At 56.6% G+C, this 21,647-nt stretch overlaps 3 protein-coding genes across 5 annotated transcripts in view; all 3 read right to left on the reverse strand.

Annotated features, from left to right (window-relative positions):
• Window positions 1-327: 327 nt before the first annotated feature.
• On the reverse strand, window positions 328-4,757 carry DOK3 (docking protein 3). Of its 2 annotated transcripts, none has more exons than XM_065874997.1 (5): window positions 4,654-4,757; window positions 3,392-3,697; window positions 1,618-1,717; window positions 1,335-1,507; window positions 328-1,236 (listed from the first exon to the last, which is right to left on the reverse strand). In XM_065874997.1, exons 1-5 carry the CDS (start codon window positions 4,723-4,725, stop codon window positions 538-540), a joined length of 1,350 nt encoding a protein of 449 aa, XP_065731069.1. In that variant the 5' UTR covers window positions 4,726-4,757; the 3' UTR covers window positions 328-537. The 2 variants fall into 2 exon arrangements, with proteins under 2 accessions (XP_065731069.1, XP_065731070.1); XM_065874998.1 differs by having other exon boundaries at window positions 538-1,236; window positions 3,392-3,694; window positions 4,654-4,719.
• Window positions 4,758-6,733: 1,976 nt separating this feature from the next.
• Window positions 6,734-12,044, reverse strand: DDX41 (DEAD-box helicase 41). Its single transcript, XM_065873462.1, has 17 exons — window positions 11,992-12,044; window positions 11,794-11,904; window positions 11,358-11,517; window positions 11,203-11,277; window positions 11,014-11,074; window positions 10,752-10,888; window positions 10,248-10,320; window positions 9,992-10,145; window positions 9,778-9,914; window positions 8,789-8,951; window positions 8,496-8,627; window positions 8,146-8,217; window positions 7,945-8,041; window positions 7,656-7,805; window positions 7,500-7,571; window positions 7,273-7,383; window positions 6,734-7,093 (listed from the first exon to the last, which is right to left on the reverse strand). Exons 1-17 carry the CDS (start codon window positions 12,016-12,018, stop codon window positions 6,957-6,959), a joined length of 1,869 nt encoding a protein of 622 aa, XP_065729534.1. The 5' UTR covers window positions 12,019-12,044; the 3' UTR covers window positions 6,734-6,956.
• Window positions 12,045-14,569: 2,525 nt separating this feature from the next.
• Window positions 14,570-21,647, reverse strand: part of FAM193B (family with sequence similarity 193 member B) — a 31,933-nt gene continuing 24,855 nt past the window's right edge. For both annotated transcript variants that reach the window (XM_065874039.1, XM_065874038.1), the window contains 4 exons: window positions 17,929-18,952; window positions 17,704-17,779; window positions 16,765-16,862; window positions 14,570-14,947 (listed from right to left, as the gene is read on the reverse strand). In XM_065874039.1, the coding sequence (XP_065730111.1) occupies window positions 16,766-16,862; window positions 17,704-17,779; window positions 17,929-18,952 (1,197 nt within the window). In that variant the 3' untranslated portion in view covers window positions 14,570-14,947; window position 16,765. The remainder of the gene's footprint in view (window positions 14,948-16,764; window positions 16,863-17,703; window positions 17,780-17,928; window positions 18,953-21,647) is intronic.

Genomic DNA, 21,647 nt, shown 5'->3' on the forward strand with positions numbered 1-21,647 from the left:
TGAAGCCCTGCCTGCCCTTCACACTCAATTCAGGGGGCACCTCTCCCATCAGCAAGCCTTATTTCTCCCTCTGCCCTACTGTCGGAGTTATTTCTGCTGAACAGGACCACGTGGAGCCGTAATTACCTGCATCTCACCCTCCTGCTCCAGGAGACTTGAGCCTACTGGTGGCAGAGGTCAGGTCCAGGTCACGTGTGTCCCTGGAACCCAGCACAGGGCACTGGTGTTTGCTGCAATGCCTGTGTTTGAGGGTCTATGTGGACCCGGGCAAGCCACTGCAAGGAGCCGTAGGGAGGAGGTATGGACTGTGGGCCACAAGGTGGGATGGAGAGGAGAACTAAAAGGCTTTATTACCAGCAAATCTGTACACTATACACTGGGGGCCGGCAGGGCACCCGAGGGGTCCTCCCCAGGCTGTCTGCCTTGTCCCTCCAGGCTAGAGTGAGTGTGGGGGTGTGTCTGCAGACGTCCATTGTTCCCCCGCCCTCTTGTCCCAGGGAGAGAGCCTTCCTCTCCTCCAGCCGCCACGATACTCGGTCAGGGCCTATCGCAGGGAGCCGGTCCCTTCCTGCGCTCGCGGCTCAGCAGCGTCACCAGCTTGGCCTTGAAGCCCAAGTGGGCGCCGGCGGGGGCGGAGCCCCCGGCCTCGTCGCCGTTGTCGGCCAGCTCCAGCTCCAGCAGCCGCCGGTACTGGGCCTCCAGGCTGCTGTCATGGGCCGCGCCGGGCCAGCCCAGGTCCTGGCTATTGTGGTAGATGCGGCTGGCCAGGGAGCTGCGGCCGCCCGGGCCCTCCTGCTCCGGACAGCCGACGTCGGGCGCTGGGCCGGCGTCCAGCACGCACAGGTTCTCGTACAGGTGCTCGGCGGCGTCCGGAAGCCGGCTGGCCCGCTTGCACACCGACGCGTAGAGCGCGGGCGCCGGCTCGTCCGGGGCTGCGGGGCCCAGCAGAGGGGGCAGGCTCTGGGGCCCGGGCTCGGCCGCGCGCGCCCTCCGGGAGCCGGGCGCCTCGGGCCCCGGGGGCACCTCCCGCAGCTCCCCCGGAGGCTCCAACGAGGGCAGGGAGGTGGCCCGCGGCAGGGGGCAGGGCTGGGGCCCCGCCGTCTCCGGGAGCCGCTCCCGCTGGCGGGCGATGGCGGCGGCTACGGCCCCGCATAGGTCGCGGGAGCGGGGGCTGATGAAGGCGAAGAGGCCCTCGCCCGAGTCGCAGCGGCGGCCGGCTTCAAAGGAGAACACGCCCTGGGCACGGGCGGCACGGGGAGTCAGCGGCTGAGGGGCCGCCCGCCAACCGCTACCCTTCCCTGCGGGACCAGTGGGGCGGCCGCCCAGCACCTCACCTTGTCGGAGCCGAACTTGCGCAGGAATCGGTAGGGCCAGGTGTAGAGCGCCTGGGGGCTAGCGGGCTCGTTCAGCTGGATGGAGTCCTGGCCCAGCAGCAGGAGGTAGGGCCCCTTCAGCTGGCAGCGGGCGGCTGCCTCCGTCCTCTGTACCACCACTGGAAACTCGCCCACTGCAGGCACGGCACCGTGAGGGCCACAAGCACAGCCCCCGGGCGTCCCGGAAAGATCCCAGCCCTGTTTGTGCTAGGGCTGAGGCTGCCCCTGTACCTCCTCGACTCACCTTCCTGCCAGGAGGAGTAGATGGAGTTCTCCTCCATCTGGACCAGGCCCTTCTTGGGAGCCTCTGCTTCCCCTGATCCTTGGGAGCTCTCCCCTGTGCCCTGGGGAATGGGACAAGGTCAGAGGTTAGTGTCCCATCCACTCCTCTTCCCACATCCTTTCTCTGGGGTTCATGACAAGCAAGGGCACCCAGAGACTTGAGTGCCAGTCCCAGTTCTGCCCCTGACACACTGCAAGACCCTGGACACCCTTCTGAGCCTATTTCCCCACCTGCAATCCCCACCGGCTCCCCCTTGAGGGTGCTGAGTGCTATAAAGCAGAGGGCACAAACGAGGCTGTCCATTGCCCTTGAGGTTGGCCAGCGACTGGGCCGGCCTGTGTGTGTCCCTGACAGCTTGGAGCAGTAAAGGGGTGGGAGCTTCAAGGGTGGGACCCACGAGTGAATGGCCACTTGTTCCTCCCATCTCTGGCCTCTTTCCCCATCTCCCACCATGTCCTTTGGGCTCTGACCCTGAGCTCTCCATCATGACCACCTTGGCCCATGGTACCATGGCCAGGGTCAAATGCAATGGCTTTCCACTGGTCTCCTTGCTCCTGTTTATTTCTTTTTTTTTTTAATTATAAGAATCGTGGTAAAATATACAACATAAAATTTACCATTTTAACCGTTTTAAAGTGTATGATTCAGAATTTTATCATCATTCCAAATGGAAGCCCCGTACCCATTAACTGTCACTTCCCATTCCCCCCTCTCCCCATTCCCTGGCAACCCTTAAGCTGCTTTCTGTCACTATGGATTTGTCTCTTCTGTATTTCACATTAATGGAATCATATAATGTGTGGCCCTTAGTGTCTAGCTTCTCTGACTTAGCGTGTTTTCAAGGTCCATCCATGTTGTAGCATGTATCAGTGCTTCATTCCTTTTTATGGCCAAGTAATGTTCTGTTGTATGGATAGACTGCATTTGGTTTATCCATTCATCAGTTGATGGACATTTGCGTTGTTTGCATCTTTGGGCTACTGTGAACAATGCTGCTCTAAAGATTCTCGTACAAGTTTTGTTTTAACACCTGTTTCAGTTCTCTTGGGTATACACCTAGGAGAATTGCTGGGTCATATGTTAACTCTATGTTTAGTTTTTGAGGAACTGCCACTCATTTCCTTTTGGTCCATCACGGATCCTGTAAAGCTTTAAAACTCTCAGCTTCTGTGTCCAACTCCCCAAAGGCTTCTCCTCACACTCAGAATAAAATCCCAAACTCCACATGTGGCCCAAGGCAGTTTCAGCTGGCTCCCACCGGACTCTCCACTGTTGCCGCTTCCTGGGCCCCCTCTCACTCCTTACCTTCCAGCCACACTGGTCTTTCTGCTGCTTGAACATCAAGCTTTTCCCTGGGCCCTTGCCCATGCTGCTCCCTTAGTTCAGGGGACTCCTCAGACCTGTGTTTAGGACACTCTTTCCTCAGATCTTTGCCTGGTGGGTTATTTTTCCTCAAGGATTCAGGCGCACTCTCCTCTCCTGAGAAGCCTTCCTGGACCATCCTAACATCCCCCTACTCACTCCTGCTCCCACCCAGCCTCTCATTTTCTCCATAGCATGCATGGCCATCTGAGATTTGTTCTGTGGGCTTCTGGGCTGTTTCCCAGGCTTCTAGGTGCTTGGCAGGTGCTTGCTGAGTGATGAGATGTGAATGAGCATGGAGATGAACAAGGTGTGAGTGAACTGGTCTCCCCGGCTGGCCCCTGGATGCCTTATCCGCCCACTCTGTGCTCACCGGGAAGGCCAGCTGGCAAATGGGGGCCATCCAAGACTGGCGGTGCTGTGCGGCCAGCAGGTGGCTTCGCTCCGTGGTGGTGAGCAGGAAGGCACCAGTGTCCCGTGGGCAGCTCTCACCGTCAGCCGGCAGCACGGATACGCAGTCAGCCAGGCGGATGACCCGCCGCTCTCCTCGCCGGCCAGGCCCCACAGACCTGTCACCTGTTGGCCCCAGGCCACCATCCCGGACCTCCCAGCTCTCTAGCCGTGCCACGCCTGATGGGCCTCCTGCATACAGTAGACCCCATACCTTCCTCCAGGACTTCTGCAGGAGATGAAGATGGGGGAGATGACCCTCGGGTGGCAGTTCTCCCTGCAGCTCAGCCTAGCACAAGCCACTTAGCAAACACTCCTGGCCACCTAGGCTGGCCTCTGCCTCGCAGCTCTTCAGGCCACAGAGGATGCCTTGCCAGAGCCAGCCCGGCAGCAGGAAGCGTCTGTGCTTGGAGTCGGTCAGCCCTAGCTTCAAATCCACCCCACGCTTTCCTAACTGTGACCCCCCCATAAGCACTAGGATCCTCGTCTCTCAAAAGATTATGAGAACACGGGGCTGGGGCTTCTACTGGGCAATGTCTGTAAAGTATCTAGTGGCCAGAGCAGACCACCTGACACTACTCCTTTGTTGGTGCACCCACCCCCTGTAAAGCAAAGGTCAATTGGGCCACGGAACAAGGGCTGGGGCGGGAGGGAGGCCTCAGTCTCATGATGGCAAGGAAGGAAACATGCAAATAGCGTCGAGCAAAGGAAACAGACGGTTTATCTGCCTGGGCAGCAGCTGCAGCTGAGCTGTGGGTGTGCAGGGCCTGCTACCCCAGGACAGGGCTGGGAGGAGCTGAGCCCTCTTCTGCAGGATGGAGCTCCACTTTTGGGGGCTCCTCCAGCTCAGCCTCCAGCCCTCTTGAGGGGCCACAGTGCCACTAGTAGATGGGATGGAAGGCAGTTGGATTAACCAGCCTCACAGCTCTGCCCTGCCCCAAGGGTTCCATTCTTGGCTCCCCGCTCTTGGCTTCCCATCTGTAAATGAGGCAGGGTCTCGAAAAGGCCCACTCAGCCCAGCCTGCTCAGGCTGAGAATGGGGCTCTGTTCCACTTCCCCACACCTGGGTTGGATTCCCCACCTGGACTCCTACCCCCATTCTCCCAGGTTCTGGTGGGCTGTCCAAGGCTGGGGCAGAGGCCCACCATCTGTCCTAGGCAGCTGCCTGGCAGCCAGGGTCCCCACCTTGCCAAACTTGATGTGCTGCTGGTAGAGGATGCCGTCCTTGATGGGTGTCTCCAGAGGCTCCATGGCCATGGCCGCCGCTCCGAGGGCCTGAGGAGACTGGTGACGGGCCGGAGGGGAACTCCTCACACTTCCCCTTCTGGCCACTTCCCCCTCCCTCTGTCCAGAGAGGCAGCTGCAGGGTTGGGGGAGGGGAGCCCTGTCTTCGGAAAAGGAGCTAGGATGGGGGTGAAGGGCATCACATATTCCTTCCTTGGGGTTCCAGCTGGCCCAAGGTACCCACTAGTGCCAGGCAGGGGCCTTGGACCACCTGAGGGCAGATGACCCGTGCCTGCCTGGGTCAGCTGGGTGTGAGCCTCTGACCGCAGGCTGGCTCCTGAATCAGGAGCTCCTACCCCTCCCCCATCCTGGGGCTGTTGTGTACCCTGGGGCCTGCCATTCCCACAGCCTGGTCCCTACCCCAGGACCTTTCTCTAGCCAGACTGGCAAATTCCTTGTTTTCCCCCTTGGAGTCCTGGTTGGTCTGCTTGTCTTTACTCTGGAAATAGTTCTAATGTTCACTTGCTCCTCTCCATCTTCACAGCCCCTATCCATTGCCAGCTTTGGCATCTCCCCTTTGAACCACGTCCCCGCCTGGGCCCACCGGGCCCTCTCTAACCCCAAACCAACCTGTCTCTCCCCTCCCTAAATGCTTCCTGGCTCCCAGTGCCCTTAGGTTTAGCTTGGACTCCTTGGCCCAGCATTCAGGGTGCTGGGTATTCTGGCCTCCACCTCCCCCAGCCTGGCCCCTTCAGGGCACCTCTCACCGTGCTGCTCAGGGCTCTGGGACTTCTTCCTCTGGGAGGCCTCCCCAGACCACCCCACGCTGTCTGAAAGCACAAAGGCCCCACCCTCATGGCACGGCCCCAGCCACGTGAGCGTGGGTGGCACGCCCCCAGCGGGTTCCCTGGAGAGCTCACAGGCTTTTTAAGCTCTGCTTCTTGCTAGAGTCCTGTTTCAGTCTTGTCTTCCTGGAGGCCAGTATGGGAGCTCTGCATATGAATCTGAATCCTGAGGACAGCCTCATTTCATTTATTCAGTGCCACCTCTGGGAAGGAATGTGTAAACAGGCTGAATACTGCTTGGGGGTCACATGTGGGGTGTGTAGCTTCTCGGGCAGGAAATCTTTTCCAAGGGCCTCATTCACCTGGCTTTGTGCCCACTGTGGCCCAAGCAGCCCTGAGCTCTGGCAGCCTCAGACACCATGTCCTTTGCATGCTCATTGCCATTTCAGCGATGAGGAAATCAAGGCTCAGAAACGTTAAGTAACTTGCCCTAGGCCACACATCAAGTGACAAACATGGCTTGAGCAACTGCTGTCCTGCTGGGATAAGCATGTGGCTTTGCACATGAAGTGCCTGGACAGAGGAGCTATCACCAGTGCTCTTTCTGTCTACCCCTTGCAAGATGCTGAAATCCTGGCCCGTTTGCCAGCAGTCCCGTGACCACTGCCCACATTTATTCATGGCTGATCTGTCTGTCCCACTCACCTGTGAACTCCTCAGAGGGCATCTGCCTGGCTCATTTGTGTCCTGAGCCCAGCAGATACCTGGGCACAGAGCTGGGTCAGTGGGTGCTTGTGGCCTGAGTGGCAGTCCTGTGGCATCTGCTGCCCCCTTGGCAGACAGATCACAGGGTTCCCTACTGGGAGCCTGTGTGGGCAAGGGGCCTGAGGCAGGAAGTCTCCTCCTAAAGGGCCTTAGGAGAAGCCCCAGGACCTTTACACAGTGACAGGAAGAGGGAGGCTGGGGCAGGGCTGGAGATTATAACAGCCAACCAGAAAGACCAGTAGACCCAACCAACCATTTCCCCTTGGTCCATCTATGTGGTTCTTCTCTGAGTCATAAATCCAGGTAGACTAGAGGAAATACCCTAAGCCCCCAGAGGGCAACCTGGGTAGGCAGCTCCTTCCACAACTGAGTACCAGCAGGTGTGGCAGTAGTGGTGGGAGATGCCAAGGCCCTACCTGAGAGGGGCTCTGGAGGTCAGAGGGTGAGGCCTGCCCAGGAAGCACAGGGCAGAGAAGGCAAAACACAGAGGCTGAGACCAAAAAGGCTGGTGTTTTAATGGCAGCTGGGGTAAAGAGGAGCAAAAATAGTAATTCTGGGGGGCACAGGGAACAGGCAGCCAGGTCCAGCCTGGCCCAACCCAGGCCAGCTGGGCCGAGGATGCTGGCTTCTTGCCCACGGGGCAGGGGTGTGTGGGAGGTGGCTGGAGCCCCAGGGACGGAGGCCCCTTGGAGAGAAAGAGGGATGACAGCCAGCTCAGAAGTCCATGGAGCTGTGGGCCAGGTAGTCCTTGCGGCCGATGTTGCTAACCTGCTTCGTCTGCATAGCCTCGAGTTTGGGGCAGTCGGTGATCCGATGGCCCAGGCCCCCACAGAAGGCACAGCCACGCTCTCCTGGGGGAATGGGGTAGCGGTGGGTGGGGGAGGAGGGTCAGCATGGTGATGGGGCCAGGCTCTGTGCCCCAGACCCTGGGCCCCCATCAGACCCCCAGACCACTGAGGGGCAGAATGGACTCGTTCCGTGGTGTTCCCGTCACGCCCCCATTGGACTAGTGTTTCCCACCCCGTGTCACCTCCAATGTCCAGCATGGACTCGTCCCCGCAGTGCAGTACTTGCAGCACGGGTGGAACCTTCTGCTTGGCCTCCAGCAGCAGGGCTTTGAGATCCATCAGCACCGACTCATCTGTGGGGGTGGCAGGGAACCATCAGGTCCAGCCCTGGGCCCTGTAGCCAGGACCTGGCTGGTCATAGGTGGAGGACCCGGGGGACAGCCAAAGGTGGCCCTGGTGGCAGACTCACCACAGGCCTTGTTGATGAAGGTGGTGGCAATGCCTGTGTTTCCTGAGCGCCCAGTGCGGCCGATACGGTGCACTGTAGAGAGAGGGAACAGAGCATCTGGCCCACTGCCCAGGGGCTGGGGCCTAGGCCACAACCCCAGCCCCCCGAACAGCCCACCATAGTTCTCGATCTCCTCAGGCATGTCATAATTGATGACGTGCTGGATGGCAGGGAAGTCCAAGCCCTTGGAGGCTACGTCTGTGGCCACTAGGACATCCTTCTTGCCCTCCCGGAATGCCTCGATGGCCTTGGTCCGTTCCTCTTGGTCTGGGAAGGGTCAGGCAGGAGCTATTAGAGCGACAGCAAGAGTCTGGGGAGTAGCGGCAGGCCGGCCAGGTAGGGGAAGGGATAAGATGAGGGGCTGCTATGGCAGCGGGGTCCATGCCTATGCACGTGCCACGCTAACCTTTGCCCCCATGGATGGCCACAGCCTCGACCCCCTTGAGGAGCAGGTACTCATGGATGGCGTCCACATCTGCTTTCTTCTCCGCAAAGATGAGCACCTGTCCAGGAAAGCTAACTCCAGTCACAGGGGCTGCCTCCTGGGCACCCCCGCAACCTTCCGCCAGCATGCTGCCCCTGGGCTAGCCTGGCTGGCAGCACTCACGGGCGGCGGTGTCTTCTGCAGGCACTCAAGCAGGTACACCATCTTGGCTTCCTCCTTCACATATTCCACTTCCTGCCACCACCAGGATCAGGTTAGGTGGTCCTGAGAACAGGCTCACCAGCCATGGCCCTGCCACAGAGGATGGGCCCCCAGTCCCGGCTAGGAGGTGACCAGAGAGCCTCTTGCCAAGGGCTGGGTACCATGAGAAGGCTTCCTGCTAAGGGCTGTGGCTGTGAATGAAACCCCTAGTGCCCACAAGGTGGCCCCCAACCCGGCTCCCCATCAACTAAGCGAGCCTCGCCAGATCCAGCCCTCACAGGTGAGACTGCCCATCAGGAGTGCTTGCCCACCTGGATGACATCCAGGCTGGCAGCCCCAGCACGCCCCACATTGATCGTGACAGGCTTTACCAGGGCGCTCTTGGCAAAGTTCTGAATCTTCTTAGGCATGGTGGCACTAAAGAGTAGAGTCTGTCGCTGGCCCTAAGGAAGAAGAAGGCTGGGGCTGAGGGCACGTGGGGCCTGGGGAGCCTGAGGGGCTGGGACAGTGGGTAGGCAGCACAGGGCCTTAGGGCCCTCCAGAGTTGAATGTGGTGTGTAGGGGGAAGGTGGCAGGATCGTCCCGGCCAGGTGGGGATGGGCACCTTGAAGTAGGAGAAGATGGTACGGATGTCACCCTCGAAACCCATGTCGATCATGCGGTCAGCCTCGTCCAGGGCCAGGTAACGACAGATATCCAGGCTGACCATCTTCTTCTGTAGCAGATCCATGAGGCGCCCAGGGGTGGCCACCATCATGTGCACACCACTGGGGACCAAGGAGGGACACTGACAGCAGGGCCACCTGCTAAGCCCTACCTAGAGGCTGGCACTCCACCTTGTTCTGCCCTCCAGCCTCTTTCCTATCTCTCCTCACCTGACGCTCCTTGTCACTGCCACCACCTTGCTCTATGGACGACCCAAGGCTCTCCTGGAGAGCGCTGCAACCTTCTCGACCACCACTCTACCCAAGCCATGTGGTCACCTCGGCCCCACACACCCTTCCCCCAGGTCACTCCTCTTGCCCCCAGGAGGACAGTCCTAAATCTTCAGATAGGGCTCAGCCTGTGCTCCCACAGCTCCCTTTGTAGACCTCAAAGGCTCACTTTCGTAGTACAATGAACTCATCTTTTCCATGTCTGCAACCTCCCTGACTAGCAATGCCTATGAAACAGGAGCTGGGTTTGGTCTGTCTGTAACCCTGGACATCTAGTGATGTCTGTTGGGAACTGCACTGTGTGGAAAGGGCACAGGTCCAGCCATGCCCCAGAGCCTCAGCCTCCTCAATGGGTCACACTGAACAACCCTGACCTTCCTGGACACCCCGGGGCCCCCACCTCTTTGCCTTCTGCCTGGAATGCTCCGACTCTTTGACCTCCCAGATGCCCCCGTTCCATCTGCTGTGTTCCCACAGCACCTCACCGCATCCCTCTGTCCCACCCCAACCAACCTCCCCATTAGACTGGGGCTCGTTGAGGGCTGGGCCCATGAGAGGCCTCCGCAAGGATCTGTCGAGTGGCTAAAGCAAAGGGTCCTTTAGCTTGTCTAGGTAGGGACTTTGGGGAAGCCCTTGGGGCGGGGGTGCCTATACTCACTGTCGGATGGTCTCCATCTGCTCTTTGACGGACATGCCCCCGATGCAGAGAGCACAGCGCAGGAGTGGAGAGCTGTCCTCCTGCAGCAGGCGGCAGTAATACTCCAGGATGCCGTGGGTCTGCCGGGCCAGCTCCCGCTGCAGGTACAGGGGCAGTGGCTGGCACCAGAAGGTGGCCCCATCTGCACCCTGCCCTCCAGGCCAGGCTATCTTACCGAGGGGCAGATAATGAGTCCATAGGGCCCTTCACGCTTAGAGAAAGGTAGCCTCTTCTCTTGCTCCAGGCAGAACATGATGACTGGCAAAGTGAACACCAGTGTCTTGCCTGAACCCGTGAAGGCTATGCCTATCATGTCACGGCCAGACAGACTGTTGAGAGAAGAGAGGCCTGAGGGTCAGGTTCAGTGGAATACAGGGACTGCTTCTCATCTAGCAACCACTCCTCCCCAGGGCCACCAGGTTCACACTCACATGGTGGGAATTCCCTGGATCTGAATGGGTGTCGGGTGGTGGATGCCCTTCTTCTTCAGGCCTCTCAGGATGGCTACAGAAAACAACACTGGCATCATCCTTGTGTCTCATAGGTACTTCAACAAGCCCCCAAAGCCAAAAAGTTGGCACTACGTCCTTCACGTTACAAATGATGAAACTAAGACCCAGAAAAAAAAAAAAGAAAGAAAAACAAACACACAGACTTGTCCAAGGCCTCTAGGTTAAGCAGAGGCAGGATTCACACCCAGGTCTGTTTAAGGCCGTCATCACTTGCCCACCAAAGCTCCCTAATGACAGAAATTGGTAAATATGAACAGTTGCAACAACTGAAAAAGGAGAATAAAGACAAATCTCTCCTTCTCAAATCCCTCATCCCCACTGACTAGACCCAATGCCGCAGTTGCTGGGCTTGGTGAGGGCTAGGCTGCAACCTTGCAGATGTTTCCCTATCAAAATGTGGTGTTGCTCCCAGCTCCCAGGCACCTGCAGGAAATTTCATTTCCTTGAAGCTCTTGATGGGTGGTGGGATACCATCTCCTTCCACCAAGATGTGGTACTTCTTCCGTACACGCTCATGCCGCTCTTCAGACATGCTCAGGACGTAACGGGGTGGTGTCCAACTGTGGGTGGGTGGCAAGAGTCAAGAGAGCCCCTGGGCACAGCTGGCTTTGGGGTGTTCCCGCCAGTCTCCACCACATACTGTCTGAAGTAAGAGTGACTGACTTTCCAGACTGAAAAGACATACCTAGTTTTGATTGGATCGTCATACGTGATTCCCTTAGCCATCTCCTTCACTGACATCAAGGCTGAGGAAACAGATGTGGCTCAGGGCTGGTTCCTGCTTCCCAGAGGCCAGGCCCTTTGAAATATAACATGCCTAGGACTGGGGGAGGAGGCTCAGTCCACCTCCTCTCTGCCCTAGCTACAGCCATACCTCGACCCTCAGCCACACTCTCCAGGATCTTCTCTTCTTCCTTTAGTTGCTTCTCTTTGGCAGACTCCTTGCGGGCTGACCAAACAAGCAGAAGGTGTCAGAGAGACACCAAAGCGGTGCACAAAGCTGAGCCTCCCGCCTGCTGCCCAGCCCACCTTCAGCCTTCTCTTTGAGGTGCTGGTGCTGATCCAGGAGGCTGACGTTGGACTGAGGGCCCAACGGGATGTCGTCCTCATCTCCCCGCGCCTCGCTGCCGCTGTCCTGCTGCTCCTCTTCCGCAGCTCCCTTGCGTCTTCGCTGCAGCAGCTTCTGGAGCTGAGGTTCCACCAGTGCCCCTCAGAGCCGAGCCCAACGCACAGTGGGGCATCGGGCCCAGGGGCCTGAGTCAGGATCCTGGCTTTTGGGACAGGGTTCTGTGCCCCGAGGCGCACAGCTGCCCCACTCCTCAGATCAGGTCGCCAGTTCCTCGTTTGCCTGGGGACCACGCTCCCGTGTACTGACACCTCACTCCGCAGACCGGGGACCACCCCCCATCCCACCACCAAACCCCCATCTCCTGCCCTCGTTCCACCCTCGAGCCGGGGCCCTCACCAGCAGTTGCCGGCGCTGTCGCAACGGCACGTACGGCACGTAGTCCTCGTCGTCCTCATCGTCTGCCTCGGAGCGGCTTCCTGTGGCAGTCGCCTCGTCGGTGCGAGCCCGCTGCAGATACACACGAGTCAGACCCGGACCCCCGCCCCCCACTTCACGATCGCTCGCCACCCGCGCGGACCCCCGCCTGGCTCCCACCTTCCGCTCGGGTTCCGATTCCTCCATCCTCTGCTGCACGCATGCGCACCGCGGTAAAAACCCCCGCCCCCCCGCCTCGCCTACGATGAGATCCAATCAGATGTGAAGAAGCGGACGTCGGCGCCTAGCAACGACCTCTAAGTGCCGGATCGCGCAGAGGGACAAATTTTCTCCTGAGCCCCTGTCTTGCGGTGTGGCGTCTCCGCCCCCTGTGGGCGGCTACGCAGCTGTTGCCAGGTCTGAGGGCGAAAGCGTCAGTCAAGGCATTGTGGGACGCTGGAGGACTTGGAGCACGCGCTGAAGGCGCAAACCGAGTCGGGTTGAGTCGTGGGGACTGCTGATCCCGAAGACGGCGGTGTGCTGGGTCCCCAGCCTCGCCCAGGGAGTGACGTCACCCGGCACGCCCCCGCCGGCGGACACTGCGCCCTCTCCTGGCCGGGGAGCGGTGGGACCCAGCCAGCTGGGATCCCGCCCCGCTCTCTATCCCGCCCCCATTAACCGGCGCGGGCCCAGGAGGGCAGGGCGGGGCTTGAGAAAGTGACTCAACACACGCTGCCGCTCTGACTGGTGTTCTCATCTGTGTGAGACACCTATGTTCAGAGTGGTGAGGGATAAACAAAATGATGACGGTGGGTTTTAACTGAGGGCCTGTATATGTATGTAAAAGATTATAATGTAAATGCTGTAACAGAGCTCAGAAAGTGACTGGGGAACCAGAGAAGGCTTCGAGGAGACCTGCATCTGAAGTTACAAGGAAGTGTGGAATCTCAGAGCTGGGAATGCAAGAGAGGGAGAGGCTTCCTGATAGAGGGTCTAGCAGGATTGAAGTTCTGGCCATGTGCAAGTTCCCAGGGAACAAAGTGATCACGTGGCCCGTGTGGGGTTGGGTAGTCAGAGCTAAGGCTTTGAGGTAGACCCAGAGCATGCAGGGCCGAGACTGTCAGGGTGATTTCAACTTCACTGGGAACTTTTAAAGAGGAGTGATGGGTCAGTGCTGTTTTCTTCCTTCACATATTAAACATGAGTATGTGCTGGGCATTGTGCATAGTGTCAAAGCAGATAAAAGATGAACAAGACACAAACCTGGCTTGTGAGGACCTTACAGATTAGGTGAGGAGACAAACATAGATAACTGGTCTTGAGATTAAGAAACCTCTAAGACACAAAAGGTACCACTTTTGGAATTAGCATAAACGCAGGGCAAACTTGATTCTCACAGTAAAAGTGGCTTCTCAGTTGAAAGAAAGGGATGTGAAAGTTATGGTGGAATTCATGAACAAAGTGTTAACTGGGAAGAGGGAAACAAGTGAGCAAAAGTCAGAAGCCCTGAGGGTGCCAGGCCTAGCTGGAGACTGAGGTCAGCAGGTGTGGAAAGAGTGTGCCAGAGGCAGGGGCCGGGCTTAGAGGGCCCTCAATGCCATTCTCAAAAGTCTTCTTTCTCTGTATGTAAAGTGGCTGCTTGATCAGACCTGCAACTTTGAAATGATGAAGCAGAATTTTAGATAGTTGTGAGAATTCAATTGCAAGGCAGGAGCCTAGTGTAAGAGCTGAAGGGAGAGAGGAGCACAGGTAATGAATACACAAAGAAAAGTTTCACAGAAGCGTCCACACTTCCTTGGGGATTGGCCAAGGGACCAGGAACTGTGAGCCCATGGTTAATGCTGTTTTACCTCTTTGGAAGAGGAAGCGCTTGTATTGGGGTGGGGGGGTGGAGAGAGAGACAGAGAGAGAGACAGAGAGAGAGACAGAGAGAGAGAGAGAATATATGTGTTCAACCTGGGAGGAAGGAGGGACTGGTTTCCGATTCTGCTCCCAACACTCCACAAAGGGCTCTTAGTGACTGCATCGCCACTACCACTGTCGCTCCACACATTGAGCTCAGGCTAAGAGTTGGTTATAGTAGGAAAATGGCAAGGATTCGGGACAAAAGTGTGTGTGAGGCATTTCTAGCAAACTATTATATTAAAATCTGAATTCACAAACCAGATCCACGGTGGGGAGGGGGGGATGAGATAGTTCATTACTCTCCTAACTCTCAACTACTTAGGCTGCACGTCCATTCCCATTGTAAAGTCAAATCCAATTTATAAAAACTCCATTTACCATCAACTTCCCCTGACAACTCCAATCGTCCAGGCTATAGATGCACAGTTCACAAAGTCCTCAAGCCTTCCCCTGATACCTTCTCAAATCAGCTGCACAGAGATCAAGTTGCACCCCTCCAACTCACCCATCTTGGAGGGAGGGAAACTAAGACAGTGTGGGGAAGGGGTTGCTCAGGGTTTCCATACCAGAGTCCTCCCAATGGGTGAAATGGCACAGATGCTGCTGGCATACAGGCCTATGCTCTAATCCTAGTTGGTCAAACTGAACTTGTCTGAGCTTTAATTTCCACATCTGTAAAATGGAATAACAGTCCCACTTAGCATTGCTTCGAGAATTAAGCAGAAACGATGCCAACCTGTTGACAGGTAGCATATGCTCAAGAAGGTTAATGACTAAGAAGGACTCCAATGCTTCTGAGTACATCCTTCACCCTCACTCCCCACCCAGACAAGCAAACCACCAACATACCAACTCTGTGTCCAAATGTTGCTTTATCTTTCGGCAGGAAAGATCTTCACAGTATCAAAAAGAATTGAAAAAACAAGTAAAACAAAAACAAAATACCAAACACAAAGAAAGCAGTGTTGGGCCAGCAGTACCATCAGCCCCCAAACTCAAAGGCCAGCCCAGCCCCCGGGCTCTGAACGTGGAGGCTGCGTAGCACCAGGAAGCGGTTCTGCAGAGGTCCTGAGGGGCCCCAGCACACACGGCATCTATTCAGCTTTTGGTTGGTCCGGGATGGCAAGGAGGGTCTTGGGCAGGTGGGTGGCGATGTGAAGGAAAAAGGTGTAGACCTTCAGCTGGCGGTCAAGGTCTCAGGACACCCTGAAGAAGCTTGATCTGGCAGGGGCTGAGAAAACAGAAGAGCATGGCCACATGGTGAGCAATGGCTCCCACCCTAGCCTCCCCATGCTGGCTCTGAGTCTCCACAGGTGCCCACGGAGGCAGGAACAGCTGCCTACTATTTTTGTCCCCTGGGCTGAAAACACGGAACAGACGATCACCTCCAGCAGGGGATGAAGTTTAAGTCACAGTTGGGGGACAGAGCCCCGGCCCCAGTGAACATCATCCTAAATCTCAAGGAAAGTGGACAACACTCGAGGAGCCCACAACGCTCTGCTGTAGGCCAGGGTGGAATAAGAGGCCAGCCTCTGGCATTGCGCTCCTGTTGACAGTGAAGAGGCCACCTATGCACTCAAGACTCCTGCCTCAGGCTCCAGGTACATGGCCCGGGCTGGGTCCCGAGTCTGTGCCAGCACTGCTTTCTTAACGCACTTGGGGCTCACAATCACGCTATGAGGAGGGTGGAGAAGGTCAGAGGAGAGCATTCACCGGAGGGGAGCATCCCCTGTCTTGAGAAAGAGATCAGCCAAGAGGGAGTGGGAGAAGATTATGGCTGGATGAGGTTTCCTAGATGACAGGGGCATTGGGCTGTGGGAGGAGGTGTGACCCGTTTTCTCTCATGAAGGGCAACAGATGAAGGTGCCTGGGGTCCTTGTAGCTCCTGGTTCTTGTAGAAGTGAAGAAAGGCAGGAGGGCAACCCAGCCCTAGCAGAAGCTCCTGGGGGCATGGGTGTATCAGTCTGGCAAAGGATCAGGAAGCCCAGGCCCACAGAGCAGAGGGGATGAGGTGAGTCTGAGGACAGTCCTGACTCTGGGGTAGTACAAAGGTGCCATAGGGAGCCCAGCCCTGAAGGCTGCCCCTGGGAAGCTGAGGTCAGTGCCAAGGGTGGGGGGATCCTCACCCAAAACAGGACTCGGGGACCCAGCCCAGGGTCCAGAAGTCTGTTTCCCTGGCACTGGAAAGAGGAGGAAGAGGACAGGTGAGGACATCCTCCTGGGGGGTCCCTGAGCTCAGCCCACTTGTCCCAGCTTCCTGTTGCCTTGAAGGCAGCTGTGTGGTTGCCAGCCAGAAAAGGCCTGACCCCAGGGACGCATCTTAGGGTGAACTATGGCACTGCATAGCCATTAAGCCCCAAGCCCAGGACCAAGGCCTGCCAGACAGCCATCTCTTTTGCCCTTGGTTCCCAGCCCACCACTGCCTTCTCAGTTTTCAGCCTGGAACATCATCTGATATGTCAATATTTCAGACAAAAGGACCCTTGCAGGTGACTGGGAGAGGAGGCCAGAGCCCAGGTGGGGGCCAAGCTCTTCTTCCAGGAGGCGGTTTCACTACCAATTTCCTCATGGAATCTGTCCTGTTTGGGGAAAAGGGTCCACCTATGCCTAACTGACTTCCAAGGCCTTGGTCTAGCATGGCTGCCCTGTCACTGTTCCCCTGGGGCTGTGTCCTTTTCGCATGGCTTCAACTCGGAAGCACCCTGGTAGCCTGCGTGGAGAAGCCAGGCCAGGCAAACGAGATTCAACCCTCAGGCTGATAATGTCAGGCATAGGGGCAGCCCTCTGAGGCCCATGGCCTCCTGGACACTTTGGGAGGCAGCTGGTGAGGGAAGTAGAAGCCTGGCAGTGATACCCCAGGAGATAGCAGGGCTGGAAGGGCCCTTCAGGAACACAAGCAGGAGGGCTCTCAGGAGAAGAGATGTGGCCAGCCGAGCACCTAGTCCAACTCTCTATGCCCCAGAGCATGAAATGGCCTGGCAGAGGCACAAAAGGTGGCACAGCATGGGAAGAGGGGGTGCATGCAACACTTGAAGGGGGTCTCTATACCTCACTGAGCTGTGCTGGGAGTGGTTTTCTTGAGGCTGAAGTTGGTCCAGTTCACGGCAACTTTCTGACGCGTTTGCTTTGCAGAATCCAAACAGAACCTGTTAGGTTCGGGAGATGCCAGAGAAGCACAATCAGAGGTTCCCTCCTCTCTCCATTGGACCCTCTTCTAGACGTGTGTATCATGGTCACTAAAGAAACCAGGTCAGCTCTGCACAACCCCTCTGGCTCCCAGGTGTTGGGGTCTAGCAGTATGGGGCTTCCTGGATGAGATGCCCACAGGCCCAGGGGACAATGTGTAAAGAGAGTGACAATGCCTTAGGATACAGCCTCCCTCCTCACCCTGTATTTTACTCTAGCTATACTGAGATGCCTTCTGTTCCTTCAAGGATAATGTGTTTCTTCTGCCCTCAAACTGTTTTCATTTTACTTGGCCCACTCATTCCTATTCCTCAGGTTTCAGCCTGGTTACCACCTTTTTTGGGAGGGCTGCCCTGGCCACCCCACCTCTCATCTTGGCCATTCCTAGGCCCTAGCCCCATGCCCTTACTCCTCAAACAGCACTTATCACCGGATTGTATGTTTATGGCTCTCTCTCCCCACCTAGATGGACTGTGTTTGATTTGCCTCTGCCCCCCAAACTCATCCCAGGCAGAGCAGAGGAAGTGCAGGTGAATAAAACTGGAGAAAGCCCTTGTTCTTGGGGTCTGACATGCCTCCTGCTCCCTGTCCCTTACACCTTCCCAGATGACCTGTCCTGCCAAATCATCCTGTGTCCCAGCAGATAGGCTGGTGGGAGAGAGCCAGGAGGGGCTGGACAAGCTCTCCAAGGGCACATGGTTGAGGGTGAGGCCTTTCTGAGGCTTGAGTGTGTGTGTGTGTGTCGGGGGGGGGGGGCCCGGAGTCCACCGTCAGCGGGAGAGCAGGCAGCCTCATACCTACCTCTTGAAATACTCCACCTCCCGGTCAGTCTCATCCATCTCCACCCCATCCATGTCCTTGGGCAGGAACACATCGTCTAGGAAGACACAGCCAGGAGGGCTCAGTGCTCACAGCCAGGCGTCTGGGTCATGCTTTTGGGGCAATGCTGCTCACACGTGAGGACTGCCCTCCACCCCATGGCCTGGCTGGGTCGGGGGTCAGCCACTCAGTTCCTGGTGCACTCACCCAAGGAGGAGGCTGACTTCTCCTGCTTGTTGCGGCTCCGGCGGCTGCGGGCCTTGCCCTGTGGCAAGCTCTGTGGCCTTGCTGGGCCTGGGGGCTGCACAGACTCCTGCTCCAGAGGCTGTGCCTTGGCTTCACCTGGCCAGTTTTGCCAGGAGCTGCCCTTCTCCTTGTCAGCTTTGGGGCTGCTAGCCCAGCCTGGTCCTGGTCGGGTCCCCTGGCTCCCTTTTCCAGCCTCGGCACAGCTGTCCACTCTGGGAGGCTCTGGGGCCTTGCTTGGCTGCTTGGGGCTGGGGGTCTGGCTCTTGGCACTGGGAGTCTCAAGGCAGGCTGGGGACTGGGGAGCTGGGCTCACCTTGCTCTTCTTGGCCTGACTACCCTGTCTCTTGCCCTTCCGTGGCTTGCCACCTGAGGCCACAGGCTCAGGCAGCTCCTGCTTGCAACCAGGGACCTCCTTTACACTTAGCTCCTCAGAGCTAGGGTTACCTGGCTTGGGTGTCTTGACCCAGATCACCCGGGACAGGTTGGGCACGGTGTTGAGTCTCCTCACTAGCCCATTCTCAGGGATGATACCAGGAGGGGGGCCCCTCACCTCTGTCCATGGTGGGTGGAGACTTCTCATTTCTGCCCATGGTGGGGCTGGCTCGCCTGGAGCATGTAACATATGGTTCTGAGGGGAGCCCAAAGTCAAAGGGGACAGGTCAAGGTTAATGTCAGGCCGTTGCTCTGAGGAGCCATTGAGGTTTGAGGGGGCTAGACTCTGAGGCTCTGGCTCAGCAGCCCCCTCTTTAGTGAAGACGTTGCTGTTCATGCTGAGCTCACACACACTGAAGCTGGCGCAGATGGAGTCCTTGACAGTGTTCTTGATCTCCTGTAGACGGCTGCTCAGAAAGCTGTTGACCCGATCCAGCTCCTGATTGGGCCACTCCAAGAGCCTCTCCTTGGTAGGCCTCAGCTCCCGGCTTCCAGAAACACTACGATTTGCCTGCTTTAGAGCTTCTGCTGCCAACTGGGCCTTCTCCTTTTCCTGCCAATACAAGAGGCAGTTTCCGCAGGGCCTTGGCAGCTGCCAGGCACAATGCGACACCTGACATGTCTGCCTCTGGCCCAGCTTTGCCACTAACTGGCTAGAGGCAGGGCCTGGCAATCCTGGCCTGCTCACCCTGCAGTAATGAGGATGAAATGCAATCAGATAGGTACATGTCCTGGGGATGGAGGCAGTTATACCCACAGAGGATAGGGTTTTTACATCTTGTTCATCCAGGGCCCCAGTAGCAGTTCTAGGGCCTAAAAAAGCTAAGGCGGCTAGGACTCAAAAGGGATAGGATCTGCCTCCCAGGCATAAGCTTTAACAACTCACTCACTTGCTGAGTCTCAGTGGACTCATCTGCAAAATGGGGACAATAATTCTGGAGTGAAGACCAACGTGGGGATGCATTATGGAAGATGGCTGCTACAGAGGCATTCTCTCCAATTCTGCAGGTGGTAGGGGAAAAAAAGCCATGACATCAGGTAGGTCTTTCAAGAAGGAAGATGTGGGGTTGTGAGACTACCATGGTGGATCAGACTGCTCTGGGTGGCTGGGAATGTGTGTGCCCTCCTGATGTCGCATAAGGGAGGCTATTGGAGAGGGCCAAGTTCCCACAGGAAGGCCACTCAGTGCTTAGTTGGCCTCGGGCAATCAAGGCCATGCCTAAAGCATGCCCAGTGGCATACAACAGACAGCTACATGGGGCCCCCACAGCAAGATGTAAAAGCAGCCCCTTTGCCCAGGTGAGGACCAGGAGGCTGAGGAAGGCTGGACCCTGCCATTCAGCACTGACAAGAGTCAGATCTGGAGAGCGAAAACATGTCTGTGGGCTGAGTCAGCTCACCCCTCTGCCTAACCTCAAGGCACCAGCAGGCTAAGGAGGCCTTTAGAGGGAGATGGGAGACAGTTGTCAAAAGCCAATGGGGGGCTTCCCTGGTGGCGCAGTGGTTGAGAGTCCGCCTGCCGATGCAGGGGACGCGGGTTCGTGTCCCGGTCCGGGAAGATCCCACTTGCCGCGGAGCGGCTGGGCCCATGAGCCATGGTCGCTGAGCCTGCGCGTCCGGAGCCTGTGCTCCGCAACGGGAGAGGCCACAACAGTGAGAGGCTGCAAAAGGCCGCAAAAAAAAAAAAAAAAAAAAAAAAAAAAAGCCAACGGGAACAAAGTGGTAGTGGTGTGCTAGGAGCCAGATGATTTCACCATTTCACCTATTTCAGGCTGATTTGGGAATGGAGAGGGAGAAACAGGATGAGTAAAGCGAGAAAAGAGGTCTTGTGACCACCTCAATGTCAACTTAACAGGTGACCCTGTGCCCCAGGGTCATTTATTCTCTTAAAATACTAGCTCCACAGCTGACTAGGACCACAACTGTGGGACCTTGGACAAATCACTTATTCTCCCTGAACCTTAAAATCTCCATTTGCAAATTTGGGAGAAAAACTGCCAACCTATATACGTCAGAGGGTCATTATGAGGACACCTGAGTGGGTGTGTGCCCCTTTCCCTGGGCACTAATAAGGCTGTACCTTGGCAATATGGTACTCAGGTGAGGAAGAGAAACAGTCTAGAGCAGCTGTGTGCGGTGGAGTTCAATGCTACAGAGCTCTGAGGCCATGGGGATGGACAAAGAACTGGAAGGCCCTTCACTCTGCTCCTCCTCTGCACCACAACAGCTTTGCTTTTATTCGTTAGGAATTGAGGTTCCATGGAAGATTTCAACTGCAGAAAAGAGTTTTGTTGCTCTACAAAAGACTGAAAACTACTGGTGTAGAGGGAGTGACGTGGAATCATGTATAATTTGGTAGCGAGAGAAGGAGAAAGCACAGAACCACGCATTTTCTGCTATGTACCATGAGCCTGGTACTTCCCCATGTTGTCTCACTTAATCCTCACAACTGCCCTTGCTGTGTCATTATCCTCAATTTACAGATGAGGAAACTCATCTTTGGAAAGAATAAGGAACTGGCCCTAGATTACATGCTAATTAAGAGGCAGAGTTGGGAAAGCACACCCAGGGGTGATCTTCAGAAGTTCTTATGTTTTTCAATATCCTTTGACAATCATTTTTTGACTTGTGATTCTATGAGGCACTGGGAATTCAGCCATGCGTGAGACAGTCTCTGCTCACTGACTTGAATCTGCCAGGGAAGACGGACATGCAAACAGGCTGTTTAATTCTGAGTGCCAGTGACAAGAGGTACAGGGAAAAAAAGCACAGAGTGCTCTGGGAACCCAGACTGGGCCATCAGGAGGTGGTTGCCAGAGAAGGCAGTATCTCACTGAGCACTGAAGGGTGAACAGGATTATCCTGGGAAGTGTGAGACAAGCACTTTCTAGACAAAAGGAAATAGAAAGGCTGGGAAATGGGAACAGGCGAAATATTTAGGGAATGCAAACATTCAGAGGGACAGCTGGAGCACAGATTTCTTCTGGTGGGGGGGAGTGGGCAGGAAGGCGATAGGGGCAGACTGAGAGATGAAGCTGGAGAGCACAGCAGGGGCTGGATCCTCAAGAGCCCTGCAGGCCATGCTTGAGCCTGGATTTGACCCTAAGGGCAATGTTCAGCCATGGAAGGCTTTTTAAGGAGTGGCAGTAGGGTGTGAGCTACTTGGGAGGTAGCACAGCCAAAACTTTTGGTTACGGGTGGGGAGAGAGAGTGAGATGAGTCATGAAATCAACATCAACAACCACTAC

Source organism: Phocoena phocoena, chromosome 3, assembly GCF_963924675.1.
Source record: "Phocoena phocoena chromosome 3, mPhoPho1.1, whole genome shotgun sequence".
Lineage (NCBI taxonomy): Eukaryota > Metazoa > Chordata > Mammalia > Artiodactyla > Phocoenidae > Phocoena > Phocoena phocoena.